We start from the raw sequence: 22,897 nt of genomic DNA, 5'->3' as shown, positions 1-22,897 counted from the left end.
ATTCCCAGACTGTTTGGTGTCCTTTCCACATATCCAGCTTTATGGATCCACTTCACTCTTGCCTCTCCTCCTGTTATGTGGAAACAAAAAGGAAAGGGATTGCAAAAGTTAGGGCCCCAATTGGCTAGATGTACTGCACTACCCCTATTTTTGGGTATGTTTTTTACGTCATTAACATTCACTTTACATGCCTGCTCTTGCAACTTTCAGCATAAATTGGGATCAAACTGAGGTTTAAGCATCTGGATCTCTATTTTGGGGAGGATGGAGGCACAAGAAGAAAATGTTCATATACAAGATGAATGTTATTACTGCTCAAAGAATCCTGGCTGAGGTTTTCTAAGCCTCCTTGGGAATTTAGACATGCATCTTGCATTCATTTTAATTCTTTAACTGTGCAACCTTAACTTCTCATAATGTAGCGTGGGTTAGGTTGATATTTTTTTCATTCAATATAGTGTAGTTCAAAAGATTATTATAGACTGACCTCCTGTTTAACCCACAACCCTTATTCTGGGCTAATTTAGCAGGGCTTCTCCTGCACTGATTGAAGTCCATGGGTGTTTTCCTTGAGAGGATAAGGATCAGGACCACAAATATTACTGAAACAATGTTGTTTTCTATTTCAGGTGAAGATCCATGATATTTTCTCTCCACTTCATTTAAAGTGTTTGTGACATAATCCTCTGATATATAGAGTAGTCATAATGCTATGCTAGTATAGTATAATGTGAAGATATTTAGCAGAGGGTATCAGGAAGAGATGACTTGTTCGCCCTGTAGTTATAAACAAGGGGAAGAGTTTAAATATTAGTCCCCATCCAAGAAGAGTTGTGGGGGCAGGGGAACAGTTTGATTTTGGGAAGGATCCCGTAATACCAAGGGACAGCTAATCACCAGTGGTCTCCCCCTGAAGCTCACTCCAGATTCCAGCCGGAGTCAAAGCGAATTATGCGGGTAAGAAAGAAATGCAGGATTGCCAGCCAGGACACACCCCAGTGATCACACATCTTTCCTTAGGGGGGGAAAAATAGTTAACTTTTTTCTAGCCCAAAGCTGGCACAGTTCAGCACCTCTATAGACAAAAGGTCCAGGGCTGGTGATCAAAACGGAGTCTCCTATCTTGATAGGGGAAATTTCATTTTGCCAGGATTTGCTTAACTTAATTGTTCACCTTGAAAAAATCATTTGGTGGGTAAAGAAAAATCGATTTTGCCTTCTTGTCCCCTCTTCCAAAATCAACTCTAGAAGATGCAGAAGACCTACTTGAGTTTAACTTTGATGATGTGTTATACCAATAAAATAAAAACCAGCAGGATCTTATTAAAGGGGAAAAGGCAAAATGCCACATTTATTGTGAATACAGAAAGAATCATAGTAAGCAGTTAGCTATAACCCTCCATTCAATTTCATATTTATTCACACATTCATTCATACACACACACACACAGGTTCTGCAAGGTTGTTATCATAGTTACCAGCCTTAGAGTTGCTCATGCCAAGCCACTGGCCAGGTGGCCTGGACATGAGGAGGGAACAGGGCCTTGTCAGACACTCATCTGATGCTCCTGGAAGTTGGTTTTCAGAATCAGACCCCAAAGTTCTCACTTTCTAAAGTCCATTTTTATAGGAATTTCTTCCTATGCCAGTCTATGGGAACTGCTTCATCATGCTGTTGCTGAATCAATCAGCAGATGGCACATTCCTGACAGCTCCATGCTGCCAGATGTTATCTTGTTCTTTGGTTCTCCCATCCTTGAGGCTGTTGGGTGGATTCTAGTCTGCCCTCCGGGGGTCCTCTGGTTATTTCCACTTGATGCCTTCTTCAGCTGATGGACACTGGATTCTTAGGCTGTCACCTCCCTGATCATTCAGTTATTATCCACACCAAGCATCCATCCACATACATCCTCTATCTCTATTTTAATCACAATTGTTAACAAAGCAAGATGACTACAACAAAAGGGCGGGGAGTCTCTGGGTGCTGTTTCTGTTGTTACAGAGTCTTGCTTTGAGTCTCTCTCTGTGTGAGTAGCTGTTACAAAGAATTGCTTTGAGAACAGACTGTCTCAGAATGTACTATCACAATTAGCAGCTTCCAAGTTACACACAAAAAAAGGGAGCAAAACCATACCAAAAACCAAGAGACCTCTTAATTAGTAATACCTTGGAATTTAAACTATGGAGAATCAAACTCATTTGTGATTTTAATACAGAACTTCTTTAATACGATCCAACAGATGATCTGGTAAGGAAACGTTCAGGTTTTGGAGCTAAAACTCTGAGTTAAGTTTGGCCTGTAGGTTGGTGAGGCAGAGCCTGTAACTGTTCAGTGAGAACAAATTTGCACTGCAGCCCTTAGAATCAATTCGTGCCCAGGTCCCAACTGCAGCGAATGTTCTCACCCCCTAGACCCTCTGCATGGATTAGCAGCATCCCCTGTTCATTGGGGCGCTCTCGGAGGGTCCAATTCATATGAAGAAGATCCCGGAAGAGGAGTGGTTAATTATACCCACCAGAGGGAAAGCAGGGCGCAGCCTGCTCTTATATCCTACATCATTTGTTTGCTACATCATAAAAAGATATGGGCGAAACTGTTTAAAGCTAGAAAACCCAGGCTGAAGTGGCCGCTTCCACCCCTCTGCTTCGCTGCTAAGCGATGCTACTTTCCACCTCTGTCGTTGATTTAACAGCTCCTTAGCTTTATATCTGTGGGGGTTACTTTTGTTTTGCGAAGTGAGGGGAAGACTGGGGAGACCTACCCTTTCAGCTAGAATTACAGCTTTATTTTCTGAACTGCCTGGCTGAAAAACAAAACAAATGACATTGTATTAGTGGAGGCCGGGCAACACCCCCAGCGTGGTGGTGTAAAGATCCGAGCCAGCCATCTAAACGTAACCAGACCGTTCGTTGTATGCAGAAAGAAGAAACCTACACGGTTGCTTTTCTTAAGAAAAACCGGTTTGATTTAACCTCCCTCCCTTTAAAATTAGTACCGATATAACAGCAATTGCGCAGCGATGTACATTTCCTTTATAACGATCGAATGAACAAGTGGAAATTTCTCCCCCATAGTGTTTACATTTAGTATAAGTAATGTTACTGGGCGTGCTAACATCAAGACAAAGCTCTGGCATGCCGCACCAGACTCATAGTAAACTCATTCTATTGTTCCTCCTCACATGTCTGTATTTTCTCAGAAGCGAAATTGCTCCGTTCATATTTATGAATCATTTAGCCTGGATGAATTTATTTTCATTTTGTACCTTGAATATTTTCCAGAGTTGTCTTTGTATATTACGGACATTGCTTCGGGTACAATGACAAAGCACTAAGGTTCTTGCAAACACGGGCACAGAGATGAAGCCGTGTATGGGTAAATAAAACGTAGCCGCTATTAAGGAAGAGAGCAAACACTTGAGTGGATATCCTGTAACGGACTAGACGGTGTGTGTTCATGGAAATGCTGGCAAGGAGAAAGCATTGATATGCAGGCTGGCTTCTGTGTCCCCAAGTAAACTTCAGTTTGCCCAGGGTTTTCCTGCTAGGTGAGAAGAGGGTGAAAATGTCCTTATTCTGACTTCTCGATCTCAAAACCTAGGATCAGTATGCACCAGGCTTCAGAGCGGAAGACAAATCCACAGAAGGAGAATTGCACAGTTCTTACGGATTTTTCTTCTCTAATCCCACTGCCGCTGTGCCATTTCCTTCTGTTTTCATGTGCAGAGCTGGGAGGTAAATAGTAACCTCTACAGTTCCCATGTGCGGTGTCACTTGCCATTTTCATGCCCAAATCCACCTGCAAACGAGCTGAAGTTTACAAAAGCCAAGCTGACCAGCTGGGGGCCTGGGGCTGGACCTTTTGCCCCAGCTGTTTAATACTTGGCATAGTTTCTTTTGTGTGTGTAAACTATTAGCAGAAGGGAGCGTCTAGCCTTTGCCGCTGTCGAACAGCGGAGGGGAAGTGGGAATTGGTTGAGAACGGCAATAGGAAATCCTCTCCGAACCCACCAGCCTCCAAACTTCATAAAAACGCCTTTCCCCAACTTCGGCTCTGCGCTGTGATCTGTTTACTTTAGTCTCCAAATTGCCGTTCGTTAGTTCAGCTCTTAAAACAAAGCCGTCAAGTGTACATTGTTACCACGCCCGACCCGACCGTCGCCCGGAGATAGCGCCTCATTGCTATATGCATGTACAATTTAACTGTGCTGAGTTTCAAGCATTTCAAAGAAAGCGTTTTCTCTCCTATCTAATTTGAAAATTTGACCTTTTGCTTATGTGCACGTGTTCATTCAGTACAAACCCTGGGCGTGTGGGTCAGCGAGTAGGGCTGTTGGATGCCTTTTAGCGGGAGGAGATATAATTATTTTAACTATTTGATTGCAGAAGTTTTCTGGCGTTAACAGTAGTGGTGAGGTTTCATTTTTGGAGTGTCTAAGCGTTTGGGTTTCGTAAGGAGGGAAACCACAGGCTCGGACTTCAAATGCCATCCCTCTGAAAATCCCCGAATCCCTACGGATGTTAATCGCCACCTGATCACAGTTCAGCAGCCCTGAGAAGCGCCGCTGCCGATTCCTCGTGCCATCGCTGCACAAGCAGCCCCTTTCAGCAGGCAGCGCCGAGCAGGGGCTAGTGATTCTAGTCCAGATCTTAGGGACGAACGGCGGCGAAGTTTACGATGACTATAACTTTGCTCAGGCACATTTTGACGAGCACCGGGTGCATCTTTCCGTCGCTAAAGGCTGTAAATGCGCGTTCTCCATGGCCACCTGCCTCTCACCCGCTACAAGTGGACGGAGAGATGGCTGAAGAGCCTGAGAGTTGTAGCCCCGTGGGCCACCCCTCCCTCCCGAGCTGCTTCCTGGGGGCTCCGCCAGGGTCCTGCTCTCGCCCCTGCCCGATCAATGGCAACCACATCCCCAGGACTCAGCATCTCCCGCTCCGTGGTGGGCAGGGCCCAGGACCCAGGGACCTCACTGCAGCTGCGAACCCATTGGGCTGTAGCAGGGACCAGCAGCTCCTCTCCCCCCGCTGTAGCGGGGAGGGGTATAAGAAGGGCTCGGACGCGGCTCTCCCAGCCACACGGCGAGGCGGCGGCCAGGGCTGCACCAGCGTCGGTGGGCGAGCGGCCCCATGAGCCGGCAGCTGGGCGCGCGGGGCTCGGATGGGGAGGACGAGGAGGAGGAGGAGGAGATCGACACCGTGGGGGCCGAGGAGGTGGAAGGGGGCAGCGGCGGGCAGGGGCAGCCCCGCCGGCAGGGGGAGCCCGAGGGGAAGCCGCCCTACTCCTACATCGCGCTCATCACCATGGCCATCCTGCAGAGCCCGCAGCAGAAGCTGCCGCTGAGCGGCATCTGCGCCTTCATCCGCGGCCGCTTCCCCTACTACCGCCGGCGCTTCCCCGCCTGGCAGAACAGCATCCGCCACAACCTCTCGCTCAACGACTGCTTCGTCAAGCTGCCGCGGGAGCCGGGCAGCCCGGGCAAGGGCAGCTACTGGGGCCTGGACCCGGCCTCGCAGGGCATGTTCGACAACGGCAGCTTCCTCCGCCGCAGGAAGCGCTTCAAGCGCCCCCCGCCGCCGCCCGCCCCGGCCCCGGCCCCGGCCCGGCCGCCGCCGCCCCTGCTCTGCCCGCCCTGCGCCCTGCTGCCCCGCGAGCCGCTGCGCTACGTGCCGCCCGAGGCCGGGCTCCCGCTGCACCCCGCCTGCCCCCTGCCGCGCCGGAGGGCGGCCGGCTGCGCCCTGCACCTGGGGGTGCTGCTGCTGCGGGAGCAGGAGGCGGCCGGGGCGCAGCAGGCGGCCGCCGCCCCAGGCCGCGGCTGCTCCTTCAGCATCGAGAGCATCCTGATGGGCAGCGAGCCGGCCCCCCGCCCGCTGCTGCCGCCGCCGCCGGCCGCCGCCTGGGCTTGCGGGCCCCAGCTCCTGCCCCGCGCCCCCTGCCTACTGCCCGCGGCGCTGCTCGGCGTGGCCTCGCCGCGGGACGCCGCCTGCTGCGCCCCGGGGGCCGGGAAGGGCGCCCGCCTCCTCCGGCCCAGCCCTGGTGCGGCGGCGGCGGCGGCATTGCTGGGCTGCCAGCCCGGGCCGGGCCCTGCCAGGCTGCTGCCCCTTGGAGCGGCACCGGCCGCCTTCTAGCGCCCAAGGGGACCGGCGACCCCTGCCGGGGACGTTGCGCGGACACCCTGGTGGGTGGCGTTAGTGCCTCAAACAACTTCATGCTTCGATCGGGAACTGCCCGGCCCGGGCCCTGCCTCGCGTTTGCCGTCGGGGCGGGCGGCTTGTGCACTGCCCCCCACCGCCCCATCCGTCTCTGGGTGGCGATTGTCATGGAGCGCCTGACTTTATGCTGCGAGCTGAAACTGACCGACCCTGCTAAACTTGCAGCAGCTCCGGCTCTGGCGCGTGGCGATCATGCAGCAAATAATGCCCTCACGGACGTGTGTTGTCTGTAAAATGTTTACAAAGCGAAAGACTTTAAAAGCGGGTTGTTTTTTTAAGGAACAGGTCACCGGGCACTACAGTGAGCGTTGCTGTTTTTCTCCCTGTGCAACGTCAAAAGCGCATCCGGTCTGCATTATCTGAGTGAGAAATGCACTAAGTGGGTAACTTGTGGGATTCAAACAAAAACTTCAAACACAGGACAACTTCCACTATAATACGTTTCCTTTTCTCCTCCTTTGAACGACAAACTTTTCAAAATGCCAAACGTACAATACTTATGTATCCTGTGTTTCCTCTTGTAACGGGTTTGCAATATAAATAGACATTGCAGCTGAATATTTATTGCCTGTGATCTGTATTTGCAGCTTCCGTGGGGAAATGTTAACATAAACTTGTGTTTAGCCTAAATAAAAAACAATATAGTGCTTGTCTTTCCTTTTTCTGAAGTCAGTTACAGAGGATAACACAATTAAGCATATGCTCATCATAATATGTATAAAATCCAGCTGGCTAACTTTCCAAACGAAAGAGACCTTTTCGCTTTTATGTTTTAATGGGAGCAAAAGGGTCATTTCGAAGGCCCTCTATGGGGTGTATTAGGGTATTTACGAGTGTTTCGGATGTTTAGATTTAGGGTTTATTTCTATATGTTATTTGACGGCATATAAAATCAGAGGTTTTTTTTGTTCAAGCCCTAGTAGAAGCTGATTTAAATTGAGATCGGAACTGCCCATAGCTTCACTAGGAGCAGAATTGGACCCGTTCTTTGGGATACCAGGTGTCACCTTCCTCCCCGCAATGAGCAATGAAAACAAGCTAGGAGATGGAAAACAAATGGCACTCGTTTCTCTGATTCTTAGCGGTAGGTGAATGTGTTAATTGTATTTGTTTTAAATCTACCTTTAAATGTGTAATTTCCACATCTCAGTCCGCAAGGAGGGATACCACCAGAAAGAACATTCTTGCGAAGCTCACTGCTGGTTTAGTTGTCTTGAAAGGAACGCAGTGAATGGAGCTGACATATAAAAGGAGGGAAGAGGGCAGAAGCCAAGATCGGGGGTAGGGTTTAGCAAGTCCCTCTAAGTCAATGCCCACATTGGACCATATGAACTGGAACCATAAACTCACTGAACATTAAATCCCACTAAATGAGGGTAAATCCATGCTCATCATGGTATCCACTCATTATACGCTACACCTGAACATAGCCATTATATGAACAACATAACCCCCATAGCTCAATGTTTGTACTTTGACCCGTTAAACTTTTACCCCCAATGGGGAAGATTGCAGATTACGTATTCTTTAGGCCACCCATTCCTAAACCGAATTTCGGACCCTTTGATAATCTGTACCTTATACCCTGATAACCAGAAACTTCTATGCTTAAACTCTCTACCGTTTTCTTTTTTACTTCAACATCATCTTAATAAAATTATTAATGACAGTTCCCAGGGAAGGTACCTGCCCTGGAGCATTGCAAAACCCTTGCTTCCTTGGTTCACTCCTTACAGCCAACACTTCTTACGCCTTAAGACTTCTAAATTGTTTAGTTACCGGGGGGTGAGGAGATTAAACACAATATGATCCCATCACATTGCAGTCTGCGCAGTGTACTTGCCTCTGCCTCACAAATCCAGGCAAAACTTCCTGTTGCTTCTGAGAACCCGTATGCTCCGCCGGTGTACGGGCTGCTGGCTGGTCACAGAAGAACCGGTAGACAGTTGAGCTCAAAAAAGATAACGCCTCTCATCATCCAAAATGAATGTAGCTTTCCCCGCCCGCACAACCTGCGTTGTTTGGTTAGTGGAGTTGCCATTTAAAGGTGGAGATGGGGTGTTACAAGATTCTACTAGGCTCACGAAAAATGAAGGTTCTTTCTTATGCGCCTACCTGTGTGTCACAGTCTGCCTGCAATTGTATGATCAACTCTCAGCGGCACTGGGGTATTTTATTCGCTTTGTAACGCGTGGTCACCTGTCGCCTGAAAAGTTAAGGATTCCTGAGCCTGTTCACGCCAACGCCTTTCTTCTTTTTCCAGGCTGCGTTTCTCTGATTATTAAAACAGGACCCAGACAGTGCAACCCTCCCTTGCTCCATGCTTAATATGCTTCTTCCCAACGGCTAATAATCCAGCCTGGCAGGCTGCACAGAGCAAGACGATTTAAAGGAAGCAGTAATGTGCTAAGGACCCGATTCTGCTCCCATTCAGTATAGCAAGAGGTGGATCAGGTCCTGTATCCGGAAGGATAAACTTTGTGTGGAAGTAGTTTTTGGTAGTTTAGATTGGTGTTTAGGCTCTGTTCCCTTTACGAGGTCGATCCTTGAATCTTTTTTGAACATTTGAATTTTGCCTTTGGACTAGATGCGGGATCGGCCCCGCAGTGTGTAACAAATCTAATTAATGATCCGTCCTCTTTCAGAGAATTTCTAACTGCCTAAGGAAAGGAAAATTTCTTCCTCTCTGAAATAGGGCTAGCTCCTTCTCCTTCTGAAGTAAATAGGAACAAACTCTCCCAGGAGGTAACTCCTTGTCTTAATCAGAGCATTGAAATGTTCCCCCCTCCTTCTTCCATTGATTGGAGGGGGGGGGGAGAAATCTTTTTTTAAAAAATCTCAAACCAGTTTAGACAATCGGCAATAATTGCATAAACACTCCACTTTTGTCCTGGTCGTTTTTACTTTAATCCATGGATTAAAAATATATACAATGTATATAAACGACGAGGAAGCTGCATATTTATTTAAAACAATCAAAATGACGTTTCCTCTAAATCAGCCAAATGCACAGAAAAATCTGAACGATCCTACATTTCTGGACTCGGAGAACTGGAGTAAACAGCGGGACTCTCGGCCTGACCCAAAACCCATTGAGTCAATAGGAGTCATTCCGTAGACTTCAGGGGGCTGTGGATGAGGGCAAATGGCACAGGAAAGTGGTTCGCACTGAAGTGATGAGGCGCTGAGAACTGACAAGAGATTCAGAATTTGCTGTGCAATTAGAAACCATCAGCAGTTACTACCTTGCTTTGGCTATTTCAGCCTAACACCGAACAGTGCTCTTCTCCTGCGCCTTTCTGTCCGGTGACTAGGAAATGGACAGTCAGTGAATCGTTCTGACCGTCAGTTTTTTTACAGTTAAAAGATGAACCGCCTCCCTCAGACTGTACATATTTGAAGTTTCACCTAAATAATTTGTTTCTTCCTCTTTAAAATCAAATATCCCCCTCCTAATGTTAACTCACACGGGAGGCCGTGCAGTTAATGTATCACATCCAAAAGGCAGCGTACATTCTGACTTCCCTTGAAAATTCATCTATAACCCACCTCCTGGTGCTTAAATTCCGCAGGGGCGGAGGGCTCTGAGATGAGGCCATCTAAGCGCCTCTAAGGAATGGTCCGCAGGTACTGGAATCCTAGTCACACCGTTAACTTGATACTTATGGTATCTCCTCAGGTGTAACAGAAACGAATTATTTCATTGCTTTTATTATGTGACTAGTTGGGTTCATACAGAGAGGTATGCGTTATTGCTAATAATCATTTTCTTCGACTTTATACAGATATTTATCTTTAAAAAAATAAAGGGAAAAACTATATAGCATTAAAGGGTTTTCACGTTTGATGAACCCAATCAAAAGAAACCATGGTTTTCATATTATCTTTAACCCCCAATCCCGGCAGAGGTGAGCTGTATTCCGAATGAGACAATACCACATTATAAAGATGATGCGCACTGGGATTACACGCTTGCAGTATTCCTTTTATGTACGAGTATGTGCATCATGCCAAAACCTCTGCCTAGGGACGTACCCGTTTTTTAAAACTGTAATACTTCATCATTAAAATTTGTTTCGTGTTTTTAAAATATAAAAGGCCAAAGCATTCATCAGCGGTGTTTGAGCCCGACCCTGCAGTCCTAACTCACGCCTAACTCTTTGGACTGCAGGATCGGGTCCTGAAATGGCAAGAAAATAGCCTCTGGTAGAGTTAGAGACTTCTAAGAAGCGCCTCAAGGCTACATTAAGGGTGATCAAGATTATTCCAAACCTCCATCCCCAATTACACAACACCAGCCCCGCTTCCTACCTCAAATCTTTCTCTGCGGTCAATATGATGTGATAGCCAACGCTCAGTGAAGTGAATGGAAAGATTCTCGCTGACATCAAAGGGGACGGATCCGGCCCTTACTGCGTAGGCTGGCAGCCTAAATTACTGTGTTAACAGAGAACACTTCAGGACGTGCTCACTGATCAGGTGATCAGGTCAGGTCTTTTTAACTCGAGGCATCTGCTTTTCAAGAGGGGAAGAAAATGTTCACACGCACCACGAGTGATATTTAAGGCCAGCTCCTAATTACCTAGCGAGAGACGTGAGTCCGTGACAATGTAACTTCGTACGAAGGGTTAGCACATTGAGCGCGTGTCCATGGCGGCTGACAGTACATTTCCGATCAGACTCACAGGTAAGAGGTTATGGGAAGCATTCTTTATACAGCAACATATTTCACCTTGAAGAATATAGACCATTCCCTTCTTACCCTACCCAAAGCATCCAGAAATTAATTAACCTAGGGCAAAACTCCTTAAACTGAAAAATAAAGAGAGCATGAAAGAAGTGACCAGCTTGAGTTTCACAGGAAAAAAACTGCAGGGTTTTACAAAATCCATAAAACCCGAAAATAAAACAAACATGTCTTTCTTCCACCTCTTAAAATTAATGATAAAATCTAGGCCCTTTCACAACAAAAAACAAAACAACTTTGTATTGTGTCATATACTGCTATGGCACTCAATTGGGTGAAATAATATGAAAAATACACCCATTCTCTATTTAAAATCATGAAATCCTATATTATAAAGGCAGCAGAAGAGTAAGGTATGTTTGAGGCTTCTATGTTATTTGAGGGGCTTGCAACCATTTTGTTTTTTCTTGAGTTCAATGGAGCTAAGATTTCACCCCTATCCCTCAATGGGGTCTCAGGCTGAGGGCTGTGATCCTCCCTCTTTTTCTTTTGGCATACACTGGAGGGGTCCTGATAATTTTTCTGTTGTAATATGGACTCACAGTAGGAAAGAGGCTGAGAACCACTGCTTTAATTCATAGGCATCCACTCTCATTTTGGATAGGTGCTAAGGATTGCCTAATGTATTGTTTACTATTTGATACATTCTTGGAGGCAAGATTCTACTCTCACTTAACTCTGTATAAAACCTCAGTCATGCACTTGTATCTGCATAGGGGATGCCCACATGGTGCCCTCCCCACTCCCTTTGGAGTCAATGAGATTCTATGAGTGCAGATGGCCATGCTAGTATATCTGATTGCAGGAGTGAGGCCTAAATCAGGAATCACTCCTGAAGTCATTGCAGCTACACCCCTGAAGTCATTTATACACTGGTATAAATAAGAGTGAAATGTGAGTGAGATCAGACTTAAGCCCTGGGTATTTATTTCTCTGCAAGAGACTGCTGCAGTTTGCAACAATTCACTCCAAAGTTTCAGTGTGGATTGGTGATTCTCTTCTCTCAGCTCAGTTTCTAGCAGGCTGTCTGATTTATGACTTATGCTCCATCTGAGTAGCCATTCACACTCACTTCTCTTCTCACCATCCAGTATTTGTAAGTGTTACACTTGTTTCTATTTTTTGCCTATTTCTTATATAAAGTCCTTTAGTTACTTGTAGTCAGGTACGTACATACAAATGAAACAGAGAGCAAGTCCAACTCCGTTGGACCCAATTGCTTCACAAATCCCTGCCTCTGGACCAGAGGCATCATTTCTGGCAGAGTTGTCAAGAGGTATGAACAAAGGCCTGCTCCCAGTAAATTCACAGGACATTCTGGGTAGAGGACTGGGCCTGTACTTACAGCTATATGAAAGTCAGTGGTCTGGACTTTGTATCTGTCACTATAGAGCAATAAGAAAACTGTTCTGTATAAATATTTCAAGAAATATAATGAAAATATATATTTTGATTGCTTTAAAAACACCTATTGTTTTGCAAAGGAAAAATGTCAGAAAAATTTCCTTGGGGGTCAAATTCTGTTGTCTTAACTCAAGGAAACTGGAGACGCTACTAGTTTAACATTGAATCCTTGCCTAAATATCTACTTGTGCAAATCCAACACTATTTTTGGGGACTTCTTTCTAGCCCAGTGAGCAAGTAATGCTAATTTACAAAATTTAAGATATGAATTTTTTTCAATTAAATCCAAGATGATTGTAAGCCTCTGAAAATAATTTATTCTGTTTTATTACTAAATTTTGCACAAGACAGAGGTTTTCCTAATTTTAAAGCAGTTTGCGTAGCTCAAAGTTCTTCATTCAGAGCAGGGTTGGATTAATACTGCTTGTTAATAATGACAGGTTTCAGAGTGGTAGCCATGTTAGTCTGTATCAGCAAAAACAACGAGGAGTCCTTGTGGCACCTTAGAGACTAACACATTTATTTGGGCATAAGCTTTCGTGGGCTAGAACCCACTTCATCAGATGCATGGAGTGGAAGATACAGGAGCAGGTATAAATACATGAAAGAATGGGGGGTTGCTTTACCAAGTGTGAGGTCAGTCTAACGAGATAAATCAATTAACAGCAGGATACCAAGGGAGGAAAAATAACTTTTGAAGTGGTAATGAGAGTGGCCCATTACAGACAGTTGACAAGAAGGTGTGAGTAACAATAGGGAGAAATTAGTATTGGGGAAATTAAGTTTAGGTTTTGTAATGACCCAGCCACTCTCAGTCTCTATTCAGGCCTAATCTGATGCGATCCAGTTTGCAAATTAGTTCCAGTTCTGCAGCTTCACGCTGGAGTCTGTTTTTGAAGCTTTTTTGTTGAAGAATTGCCACTTTTAGGTCTGTTACTGAGTGACCAAAAAGATTGAAGTGTTCTCCGACTGGTTTTTGAATGTTATAATTCCTGACATCTGATTTGTGTCCATTTATTCTTTTACGTAGAGACTGTCCAGTTTGGCCAATGTACATGGCAGAGGGGCACTGCTGGCACATGATGGCATATATCACATTGGAAGATGTGCAGGTGAATGAGCCCTTGATGGTGTGGCTGATGTGGTTAGGTCCTATGATGATGTCCCTTGAATAGGTATGTGGACAGAGTTGGCACCAGGGTTGTAGCAGGGTTTAGTTCCTGGGTTGATGTTTTTGTTGTGTGGTGTGTAGTTGCTGGTGAGTATTTGCTTCAGTTGAGGGGGGTTGTCTGTAAGGGAGGACTGGCCTGTCTCACAAGGTCTGTGAGAGTGAGGGATTGTCTTTCAGGAATTGGTAAAGCACTTGGTAAAGCAACCCCCCATCCTTTCATGTATTTATACCTGCTCCTGTATTTTCACTCCATGCATCCGATGAAGTGGGTTCTCGCCCATGAAAGCTTATGCCCGAATAAATTTGTTAGTCTCTAAGGTGCCACAAGGACTCCTCGTTGTTCTTGTTAATAATGTGCACTACAGTAGTGTGTTATTGAGACTAAAACAGAAAAGGGTTCTCAAAACACAACAGGTTGGCTCTTGCTCAGTGGGAGCTTTGCTGTTCTCTTCAATGGGAGCAGTATCTGGCCCCAAATGAGTATTTATTCCACCTGCTATGTTGGCTTGAGATTTCCTAGCCTACCTTTGTTTCCTATTCACTCTCCTGCTTGAGGCAGAAAACATCACAGCAAACAGGTATTTGCTACCCTCTAGTGGTAAAGTTCATTTGATGACCTGCTCAGCATTGGTTGTTATAATTATCAGTAATGCTGGGACATATGATAAGTCTTTTATGTCCTGATCCAGCATAGCATTTAAGCACATGCTTAACTTTAATCTTCCCACTGACTTCAATGGACTTTGGATCAGGCCTAAGTGCTTTGCTGAGCTGAGATCTTTATGCAGAAGTCCCCACAGAAATCAGTGAGGAGTTCTACCTAAAAAGCTATGGCACAATAGACCCAGAGAACTACAATTTTAAATGTGTGCACAGTGGAATCTTATGACTAACGGCACTTTTGTTTCTAAATCACTGCACTTGTATGTGTTTATTACATCCACAACTTTATAGTAATAAAATAAATAAGACAGCATAGAAACTGTACATAAAATATGATCACTTTGAAGGGAATATTATTTTGATAGCATTAATAAAAATTAAATCTTTTACTTGTTTTAGTGTCTTCTCATAGGAAATACTATATATGACTTTATTAACTGGCTCCTTCCCAGATAAACAGTGATGGGGGGGAAAATTCCATTTGGATTTTTTTTAATTTGATGTTTACCTGGTTGTGTTTTACATCAGATACAGGAGTATTCTAGCTTCCATCTTTTGCTGGAGAATTTTACCAAAATCAGTTACTGCAAGACTGGACGATGACATCAAACAAGGCTGAAAAACTAGGCTTCAGTTCTCCCAACCCCTAATCAACAACAAGTGAGGATGTTTTTATAGATCATTTTAGAAAAGCAATAAATAACCAGAGTATGGTTTTTTGTATAGACAGGCAGGCATCATTTTTATGCAGTACCATATGTATGCACAGTATTTCACTTCTAAATGTTAGAAAACATGCAGAAACGTTGGTCTGTACCCTACTGCATAAAAATTAAAAAATATTTGAAAATACAATAGTCCCTCCAGCAGTTCCCCAGGCAATACACTTGCTAACAAATCACTACTAGGTCAGAGGCTGTGTGTAAATAAAATCTTCATGTAACATTCACATCCAATGCATGCAATACACAAGGGGCCAGATTCTCAACTGCTGTAAATCAGTGTAGCTCTATGGACATTAATGGAGCCGCATCGATTTATACCAGCTGGGAAACTAGCCAATTTCTTTAATTCATCTGCTTTCAGAAACCCTTCACCCTGCATTGTTAAAAAAGTATTTACTCTGTCAAATTCTTGAAAATTGTTCGGAGCCACATGCTATATAGTAAGAGGGTTTCAACAATGCAGAAAGAAAAGAAGAGCTTGAACTTAATTTAAAGACTAACATGTTGAAATCTGTCAGAATACAGCTAATATTTATAAAATATGGGCCATACACACCCTTCCATTACTCAGCATGGTATACAGATGCATACCACTCTTCGTAAAAAGGACAATGGGGGAGGGAAATGGGGCTATGCTACAACATACCTGTGCTTGAGATATACCACAATAATAAAGGGGATGTGGCCTTGAAGAAAGGGAGATGCTGATGAGCTTATCCAGTATTTATAACTTGGCATTTTAGCACCTGGGGTGAGCAAGTGCAAACTACTTCTCCTACCATTTTTTTGGTCATTTTTCTGCCCCCGCAACCTTGTGCCCTGGGTAGCTGCCCTACTTGCTCTGTCCTGATTACAGCCCTGTGCTTGTCAGCTGTGGGGGACCCCTTTTTAAGAGAGCAGGCCTTTGAGTCCTGTAAAGGAGAATACAAAATAGGAAACCTTGGCAAAGTAAGACTCAAGCCCTCTCCTTGTGTAAATGGCTTGTCAGTGTAAACTGATGTAAATAGATTGCTGAGATTAGAAAGGACATGCAGATGGGCGGCAGCACTGGGCTGCAGGGAACCCAAAATTCCCACCTATGGGCGGCGGGTGACCAGTGGGCGTGGGGAGGCTAGTCCCCAGCTGGCACGCTCTTTCTGCCTGGGGCCCTGCCCCTCCCGCCCTTTTTCCCCCACCAGCACCCCGAGCCCCCACCCAGCTCCAGAGTGCCCCGCGAGTGGGCAGGCAGCTGAGCATGCCCCATCCCCACCCTGGAGCACTGGGTGGGTGCAGCACGGCCCCTCGCCCCGGGTGTCATGAGCACCGGGTCCAGCCTCCTGGAGTCCCCAGCGGTAGACTTGCCCCTACTAGCCTCAACCTGAGGCAAGGGCACTGGAGCTCTCCCAAAAGTGTGGGGGGGGGCGGGGGGGTTAGGGGCCACTGCCCAGGGGAGGTGGAGGGACCCAGGATCCCCACAGCTTTCTGTGCAGCTCTCCCCAACCCAGCTCTGGCTGAGGGGAGAGGGGCCTCGGAGCTGCAGCCCAGCCATGATAAGAGCTGGGCATTCAGCGGTGGGGAGCCGTGGCGGACCCTCCACCTGCCCACAGTGCAGGGGGCCCGAGCAGCCCCTGCCCCCCGGGTTCCCCACCTGCCCGGGGCAGGTGGAGGGTCTGCAACTCCTCACAGCTGCCCATGTGGGGCTATTACCATGGCCAGGCTGCACCTCCGAGGCCCCACCCCAGGTTGGAGATGGGCTGGGGAGAGCTGCGCAGGCAGCTGTGGGGAGTTGGCGTGGGGTTGCGGACTCTCCTCCTTCCCTGTGGGGACAGGGAGCCCAGGGGGTGGGGACATAGGTCGGGGGCTGCTCTCAGCCCCCGCGGGCAGGTGGAGGGTCCGCCGCAGCTCCCCACAGGTGCCCAGGCTCCTGGGCTGGGCTCCACGCTGGCCTGGCCAGGAGGTGGGCTGGTGGGGCCTGGTGGGGAAGAGGAAGGGAAGGGGACAGGGTCCGCCCCGGCAAAAAGTAAAGCGTGAGGGCTATGGGCCTCCCCACGGTTCTGGCGCCACTGGCCCGGGGCTTGGCCACATGGGAAAGAAGAGCCACGGCAGGAAGCAGGAGAGGGACTGGGGGTGGAGTATGGGTGGGGCCACGCAAGCAGTTTGGGTAGGCTGAGCCTTCCCCTGCCTTTGATACCCGCAGCTGCTCATGTTGTTGCCCCAAATGCGGAAGCTGCTGCAAGGGGAAGTCCCTGCTTGTGCCTCTCAGCAGTGCCACTGGGAGCGCATGGGGATTGTTGCATGTGGACTTCACAACCCCTCCTCCTTCAGGCTGCACAAGGAGAAAGAGATGGATTGCGGCCAAGCTGCTGCACTTAGTGGGAACCTTGTAGTGTGTGTTGGAACAAAAACCGCTGCTCCTCTGTGCCATTTGTGCATGGGATTGGGACCACTTGATTTGGCTTCACACCAGTCTCATAGTCTGTGGTTATTGCAGCCTTCCACACCTGCCTATGCACAGTAAGTGTGGAGACTGGCCTCTATCCACAACTTTCAGGGGATGCTCAAGCAGCCCTATGGGACTGCTCCATATACTTCCTGCCCCACGCAGCTCCTACAACGGCCTTCCAGCAGATGGTGTATTTTCATTTGTTTGAAAATTTATTTAACTTCCTAATGTACCGGTAAATGTTGTTACTCCTATTTTACAGAGATGGCACGAAATTCCGATTTCAGATACACCTGCATGAATCTAGAGTGTGGAGTAACTCTGGATTTACATGGGTACAATTTAAATCAGAATCTGGCCCAGGAAACTGGATCTACAGAAAGGCTGAGGCTAAATTTTTTGAATTTAGGTACCTAAAATTGCACACCCAAATAAAGACACCTAATTAAGATGGGGTGGTGGAATTGATACCAGTTACTGAATCAGCATGCGCGGGTCTCCATGCTTTTCACCTCTGCACACCAGAGGGAGCAACATAATGTGGTGGAGACCAAATGAAGCCTGTTTTTCACAGGGAGAGAAGATCAGTGCAGACATTGACATAGGCTGTGTTAAATATTCTCACTGCAGGTGGTGCTGTTTGACTACTTTCTACATTGCTTCTAGAGTTAATGATTAATGTTTAAAATGATAATATAGAACTCAGAGGACTAATCTGGTCTGTTTTGAATTTCTGATGCCATTTGAAACCATTCCTTTTGATTAACAGAATAATTTCCTTCTCATTTATTTAATACTGTTTTTGTCATAGGCCTGAGCTTTATGCAACATAGCCTCAGTGTTATTGCAATATTTAAATTCCTTCAGCTGTGTAATTTAAAAATATTCAAACAATAAGACTGAAGCAATAATTGCCCTTAGATCATATCTGTTTCTATTAATAGCCAAAGAAGAAATCAAAGGCACTTAAAAGACTGAGACAATCATTAGCAGATACTAGGGTTTATTTTGATAAATGGGTTTTATTGCTGTTAGGGTATGAATTGTAATAGAACCATAAAATAAATTTGCAGACTAAAGAAGGAAGTTATTAAATATTTGTTAGGTGGATATTCTGATTAGTTGATGAAAGATTATTTCATCCCTGATGAAAGGGAGAGAGGGAGGGAGGGAAACCCACACTAAACAAAAAAAATCCTGAATGTTTTGCCTGCCAAGATGCCATAAACAAATGATATATTAAATTACCTTTATTGTATGTAAATGACATGCTAGTATCACATTGACTATTCTTATATTTTCTTTTTATGGATTAAATTTATAAATCCTACCCCGGAATTGCTTGCAGTCCTATGGATATAGGGGCCGTGAAGTAGCCACTGCTCCCACAGAGGAAAGAATCAGGGGCTGCCCAAAGTGCTGCAGTGCCAGGGGACTAGCAGAACAGAGAAGTGGCCAAATTATTAGTGGTCTCAATAAGGAGAGGGGCAGAACCACTAGGATCATGGGAGTGAGGAAAGGTGAACAAGACGCAAACAATGAGGAATTGGGGTAAGAAGAAAAGTGGGGTGGGGGGGAGACCCACCAAGAAGTAGGTTAGGGGGTGAGGAGAGGTGCAGAGCCAGAACAGGAAGTTGAGGAGAGGGTAGTTAGAATGGACACTTTGTGTGTGTCGAGTGGGGTGGGGGGAGAGGGTTAGTGAATAAACATCTAGACAAAAAGCAGCATACAATTCAAACAAATCAGGCCAGATACTAAAGAGGCTAGTCTCAAGTGTTTGTATAACTCAGGGGTATACTGGGCTTTTGCTTGGAGTCCCATCTCAATTTTATGTTTAGCATAGCACTTATATAGCATTTTTAATCCATAGATATAATTTCAAACTGTTTTGCCAAGGACAGTAAATATCATTATCACTATTTTTACAGGTGGGGAAAATGAGGCACAAAGAGGCACTATGATTTGCTCAAGGCCACCCAGCAGATTGGTGAAAGAGCCGGGCTAGATCCTAGGTTTCCCAAGTCCCACTCTTCTGCCTTACTCACAGTACCATGCTGATCCTTCTTGTGTCTGTGGTTGGAAAAACCTGGAGGTCATTAATCCTGTTGCAGGGAGTGGAGAGTTACAAACGGGTGTCAAGGGGCTGTGACCTGGCCCTTTCCATCTGGTTCAATGGGAGAAGGGTTCTCGTACGGAAAAAACTGAGAATCACTGGACTAGACAACTAAACATGGACATTTGCCTTCTTTTCTAGTATGTGTTAATTTCAAGAGGCTGGTGTTTCCATTTGCACATTTTAAAACTTATTTCCTTTGATTTCATCAAAAATACAGAGCCTACTATTGGACATACAGTAGTTGTGTACTACAATCTCAACCTCTGCCTTATGCGGTCACCGGTTATAATGTCTAGAAATATATCACTCTCTTAGGTGGCCATAATTAACAAGCTTCCCTCGAGCTGGCAGCTAAAAGAAACAACCAGGGCATTTTTAAGGACTTATGTTCCACTACTGTATTACCATTGTACAGTCCAAAGTGTCCAGTTATCAAGCTACAGCTGAGAATATTTTTTTCTAGTTTTATTTGATACAGGATAAAAAAAAGTACCGTTCGAAAGGATTAAGCTATGTAGTGAATTGTTAGTTTAATGCCAGCTAGAAGGAGTGAAATTTAGACCATGAAATAATATATCTGCCAAGCTTCTGAAGCATACCCGTAGGAGACCATTTGGAGAAGGCCATTCAGTTGGCACAATCCGTAAGGCATAATTTGTCATGGTTATAGAGCGTGATATCATCTGAGCAGAATAGCTTGAGGGCCTGATTTTTAGAGGTGCTGAGCATCTGCTGCTCCCCCTGACTTCCGCTGGAGCTGTGCTTTCTCTTGCACCTTTTAAAATCAAACCTTTAATCTGTGGCTGCTTCAGTGTAAGATTTTTTTCAAAAATATATCCTGTCAGAATTTCAGTCAAATGAATCAAGCTTTCCAATATTCCTTTAATCCATGAGACAGAGTAGCCATAACTGGAAGTGTATAACTTCTAGATTATATGGGGAAATCTCTTACTAAATGACCATTTGGCAACATGTCGATTCTTGGCAGCATGAACAGGTTCTCACACAGAATGTGTCTCTGCTGCACAGGGGAGAGAGAGAGGGTGGAGAGTGCACGTGCAATTTCACGCATGATAGTATTGGATGTGTTATACATTTGCAATTAGAAACTGGGTGTAAACTGCTTGACTTCAATGGGAGACGTGGGTGTTCTGCCTCTCTCAGGATCATGTCCTGTCACACAAGGAGAAAACACAAGTTCTGACAAAAAATACCTACAAGGAAGACCTAGAGTGTGCTCAGATTACCTGTCATGGCTCAGCCATGGAATTTAATTAGTTCATTAGTTTGAACAGATAAATGTAGTTGTTATAATGCCCCCTTCTTCCTGGTGGAACAACTTGTCTGAGATCCACTTTGGCCATCTCTGTTGTTTTTTAAATTTTATCTGCACCTCATCCACTTTAAGCCTTAGCCACTTGACTCTATTCTAGCACCTTCCCACCAATCCACATTCCCTCTTACTTACCAGGTATAATTAATGAAGGGTCTATTTCTCATCCTTCACTTTCCAGAAGTGTTTGGAATAACTTCCATGCACAGGAAAAATCTTGCATAGAGAAGTAAATCCCAACCTGGACTTTTTTTGTTGTTGTTGTTGGTTTTTTAAACATACTTTATACCTGTGGAAGGATTTTCTAGTGGCAGGGGAGGGCATGCTTCCCTTGCATATAGTACATTTTACAGCTTGACTGGTAGCTTGCACATGCCTAAGATTTTGTATACAGTTTACATGTTATTTTAACTATTATCGGCAATCTTTTTTCCTAACATCTGGTAAAAAAAGATTTACCAAACAGCAGAAAGAAAAGCTGTATAACATAAGAGCTAAAACAATAAAACCCAAGTAATATTTTCTCCAACCCTAATGCAACAGGGCCAGTGTAGGTAGACTGATGACTCTACAGCTGCAATACGTATGGGTGCATGTCCATTACCGTCTTTGATTTCAGACCTCCATCAGAAGTCATTATGTCCTGATCCTTTCTCCTGTCTACACAGCCATTTTGCAAATCCAGCATGTGGAATAAGTGGGTTTGAGCCTTGACACAGCTGTTCTCATTCCCAATGGACTTCCTTTTCCTGCTACATAAGCAGTGAGTAACAGGTGAACCAGATCTAAGAAACCTACTGGAACATGTGGCATAGCTAGTGGTTCACTTGATAGCTTGTTTGCACATGGGAAGTGTTGCACTAATGACTGCTCTAGGGGAGAGGCTCCAGGGAGCAGCCTTGTATATCCCCAGACGGGATTGTATAAAGGGCTAACTGTGGCTATATTAGACTATATTTTGTTTCCTCACCACTGTTGGCATTCGTATGAGCAAAACTCCAAGCTCCTGTTAAGAAGGTAGGAGAAATGGAATGTGACTGTGAGCTGCTTCTCCTGCTCATCACACTACTGGCAACAAGCGAGTTGCTGAATTTCCCCAGGACTAGGGTCGGAGCGAAAGTAGTTGCTTGTGCCTATGCTCAATTCTGCTTCCTCCCCACACTGGCAGAAGATGCACAATGATGTTATTGCTCATACAGGGCCTGATTCCAGCACTAGGGTGACTAGGTGTCCCGATTTATAGGGACAGTCCCGATTTTTGGGTCTTTTTCTTGTATAGGCTCCTATTACCCCCACCCCCATCCTGATTTTTCACACTTGCTGTCTGGTCACCCTATCTGGCATCCTTACTCATATTGGGTAGTCCCTTACTCCATGAGCATTCCTGAGTTGTTCTATGGAATGACCCAATGCAAATAAGAGTGTCAGAACCGGACCCTCAGTAAATATACCCCAAAATGAAAAGTTGTAAGTAAAACATTAGCTCTAAGTTGCCACAGAGTATAAGTCTTAATTTGCACCTCCTTGTTTTTAGGGGTTTGAATCAGACATTTATCCCTAAACTTTCAAAATTTTACAGGAGACTGTGGTGTTTAATCCTGTGCATCTCTGAATATTTAGGGCTGAATGTTATTTTCACACGTTTTCTCTGATTTCATACTCTGGATTTTTTTTAAATTTAACATACTGTGGCAGGCATCTTTATAACCTATTTTTGATATTATACAGTACTAATGGTGGCTGAAGCTTTAATAAATCAGTTGTCAATATGACAACTGAGTTCTTAAGGAATTCTTGTTGTTCCAATCTGTAGCCTGGCTTTTATGAGCCAATTTGGATTCAGGTCTGTGTGAAAGTATTCCTTAATACAGTATAATGACTGTGTTTCAATAATTAGAAACCCACAGCAATGGTGAAAAATGGCTCTTTTTCTCGAGGTATAACTTTGAGAAAACAAATCCACAGGGTTATAAGTCTCAGCAGATCACAAATACTTGCTCTTGATAAAGTTTTGTTGCCAGTGTTCTAATCCTTATTCTCAGACAAAACAATGTTTTGCCTGCTTTTTCTTTTTAGTTAATAACAGAGTTAGAAGAAAAT

At 45.3% G+C, this 22,897-nt stretch overlaps 2 protein-coding genes across 2 annotated transcripts in view; both read left to right on the top strand.

The window, feature by feature from the left end:
- The first annotated feature begins 1,331 nt into the window (after window positions 1-1,331).
- Window positions 1,332-7,298, top strand: FOXD4L3 (forkhead box D4 like 3). The gene has a single exon (XM_037901865.2). It carries the CDS (start codon window positions 5,134-5,136, stop codon window positions 6,130-6,132), a length of 999 nt encoding a protein of 332 aa, XP_037757793.1. The 5' UTR covers window positions 1,332-5,133; the 3' UTR covers window positions 6,133-7,298.
- Window positions 7,299-21,584: 14,286 nt separating this feature from the next.
- The window catches only part of PGM5 (phosphoglucomutase 5), a 112,462-nt gene continuing 111,149 nt past the window's right edge, over window positions 21,585-22,897 (top strand). Inside the window, exon 1 of the mRNA XM_043547222.1 lies at window positions 21,585-21,904. Within this exon, the coding sequence (XP_043403157.1) occupies window positions 21,824-21,904 (81 nt within the window). The 5' untranslated portion in view covers window positions 21,585-21,823. The remainder of the gene's footprint in view (window positions 21,905-22,897) is intronic.

Source organism: Chelonia mydas, chromosome 5 (genome assembly GCF_015237465.2).
Source record: "Chelonia mydas isolate rCheMyd1 chromosome 5, rCheMyd1.pri.v2, whole genome shotgun sequence".
Classification (NCBI taxonomy): domain Eukaryota; kingdom Metazoa; phylum Chordata; order Testudines; family Cheloniidae; genus Chelonia; species Chelonia mydas.
The sequence above is the reverse complement of the archived record's forward strand: the minus strand, read 5'-3'. Positions and strand labels throughout refer to the sequence as shown.

Bases quoted from the DNA above. Each gene is read 5' to 3' on its own strand.
- FOXD4L3 (XM_037901865.2), top strand. From the start codon at position 5,134: ATGAGCCGGCAGCTGGGCGCGCGGGGCTCGGATGGGGAGGACGAGGAG.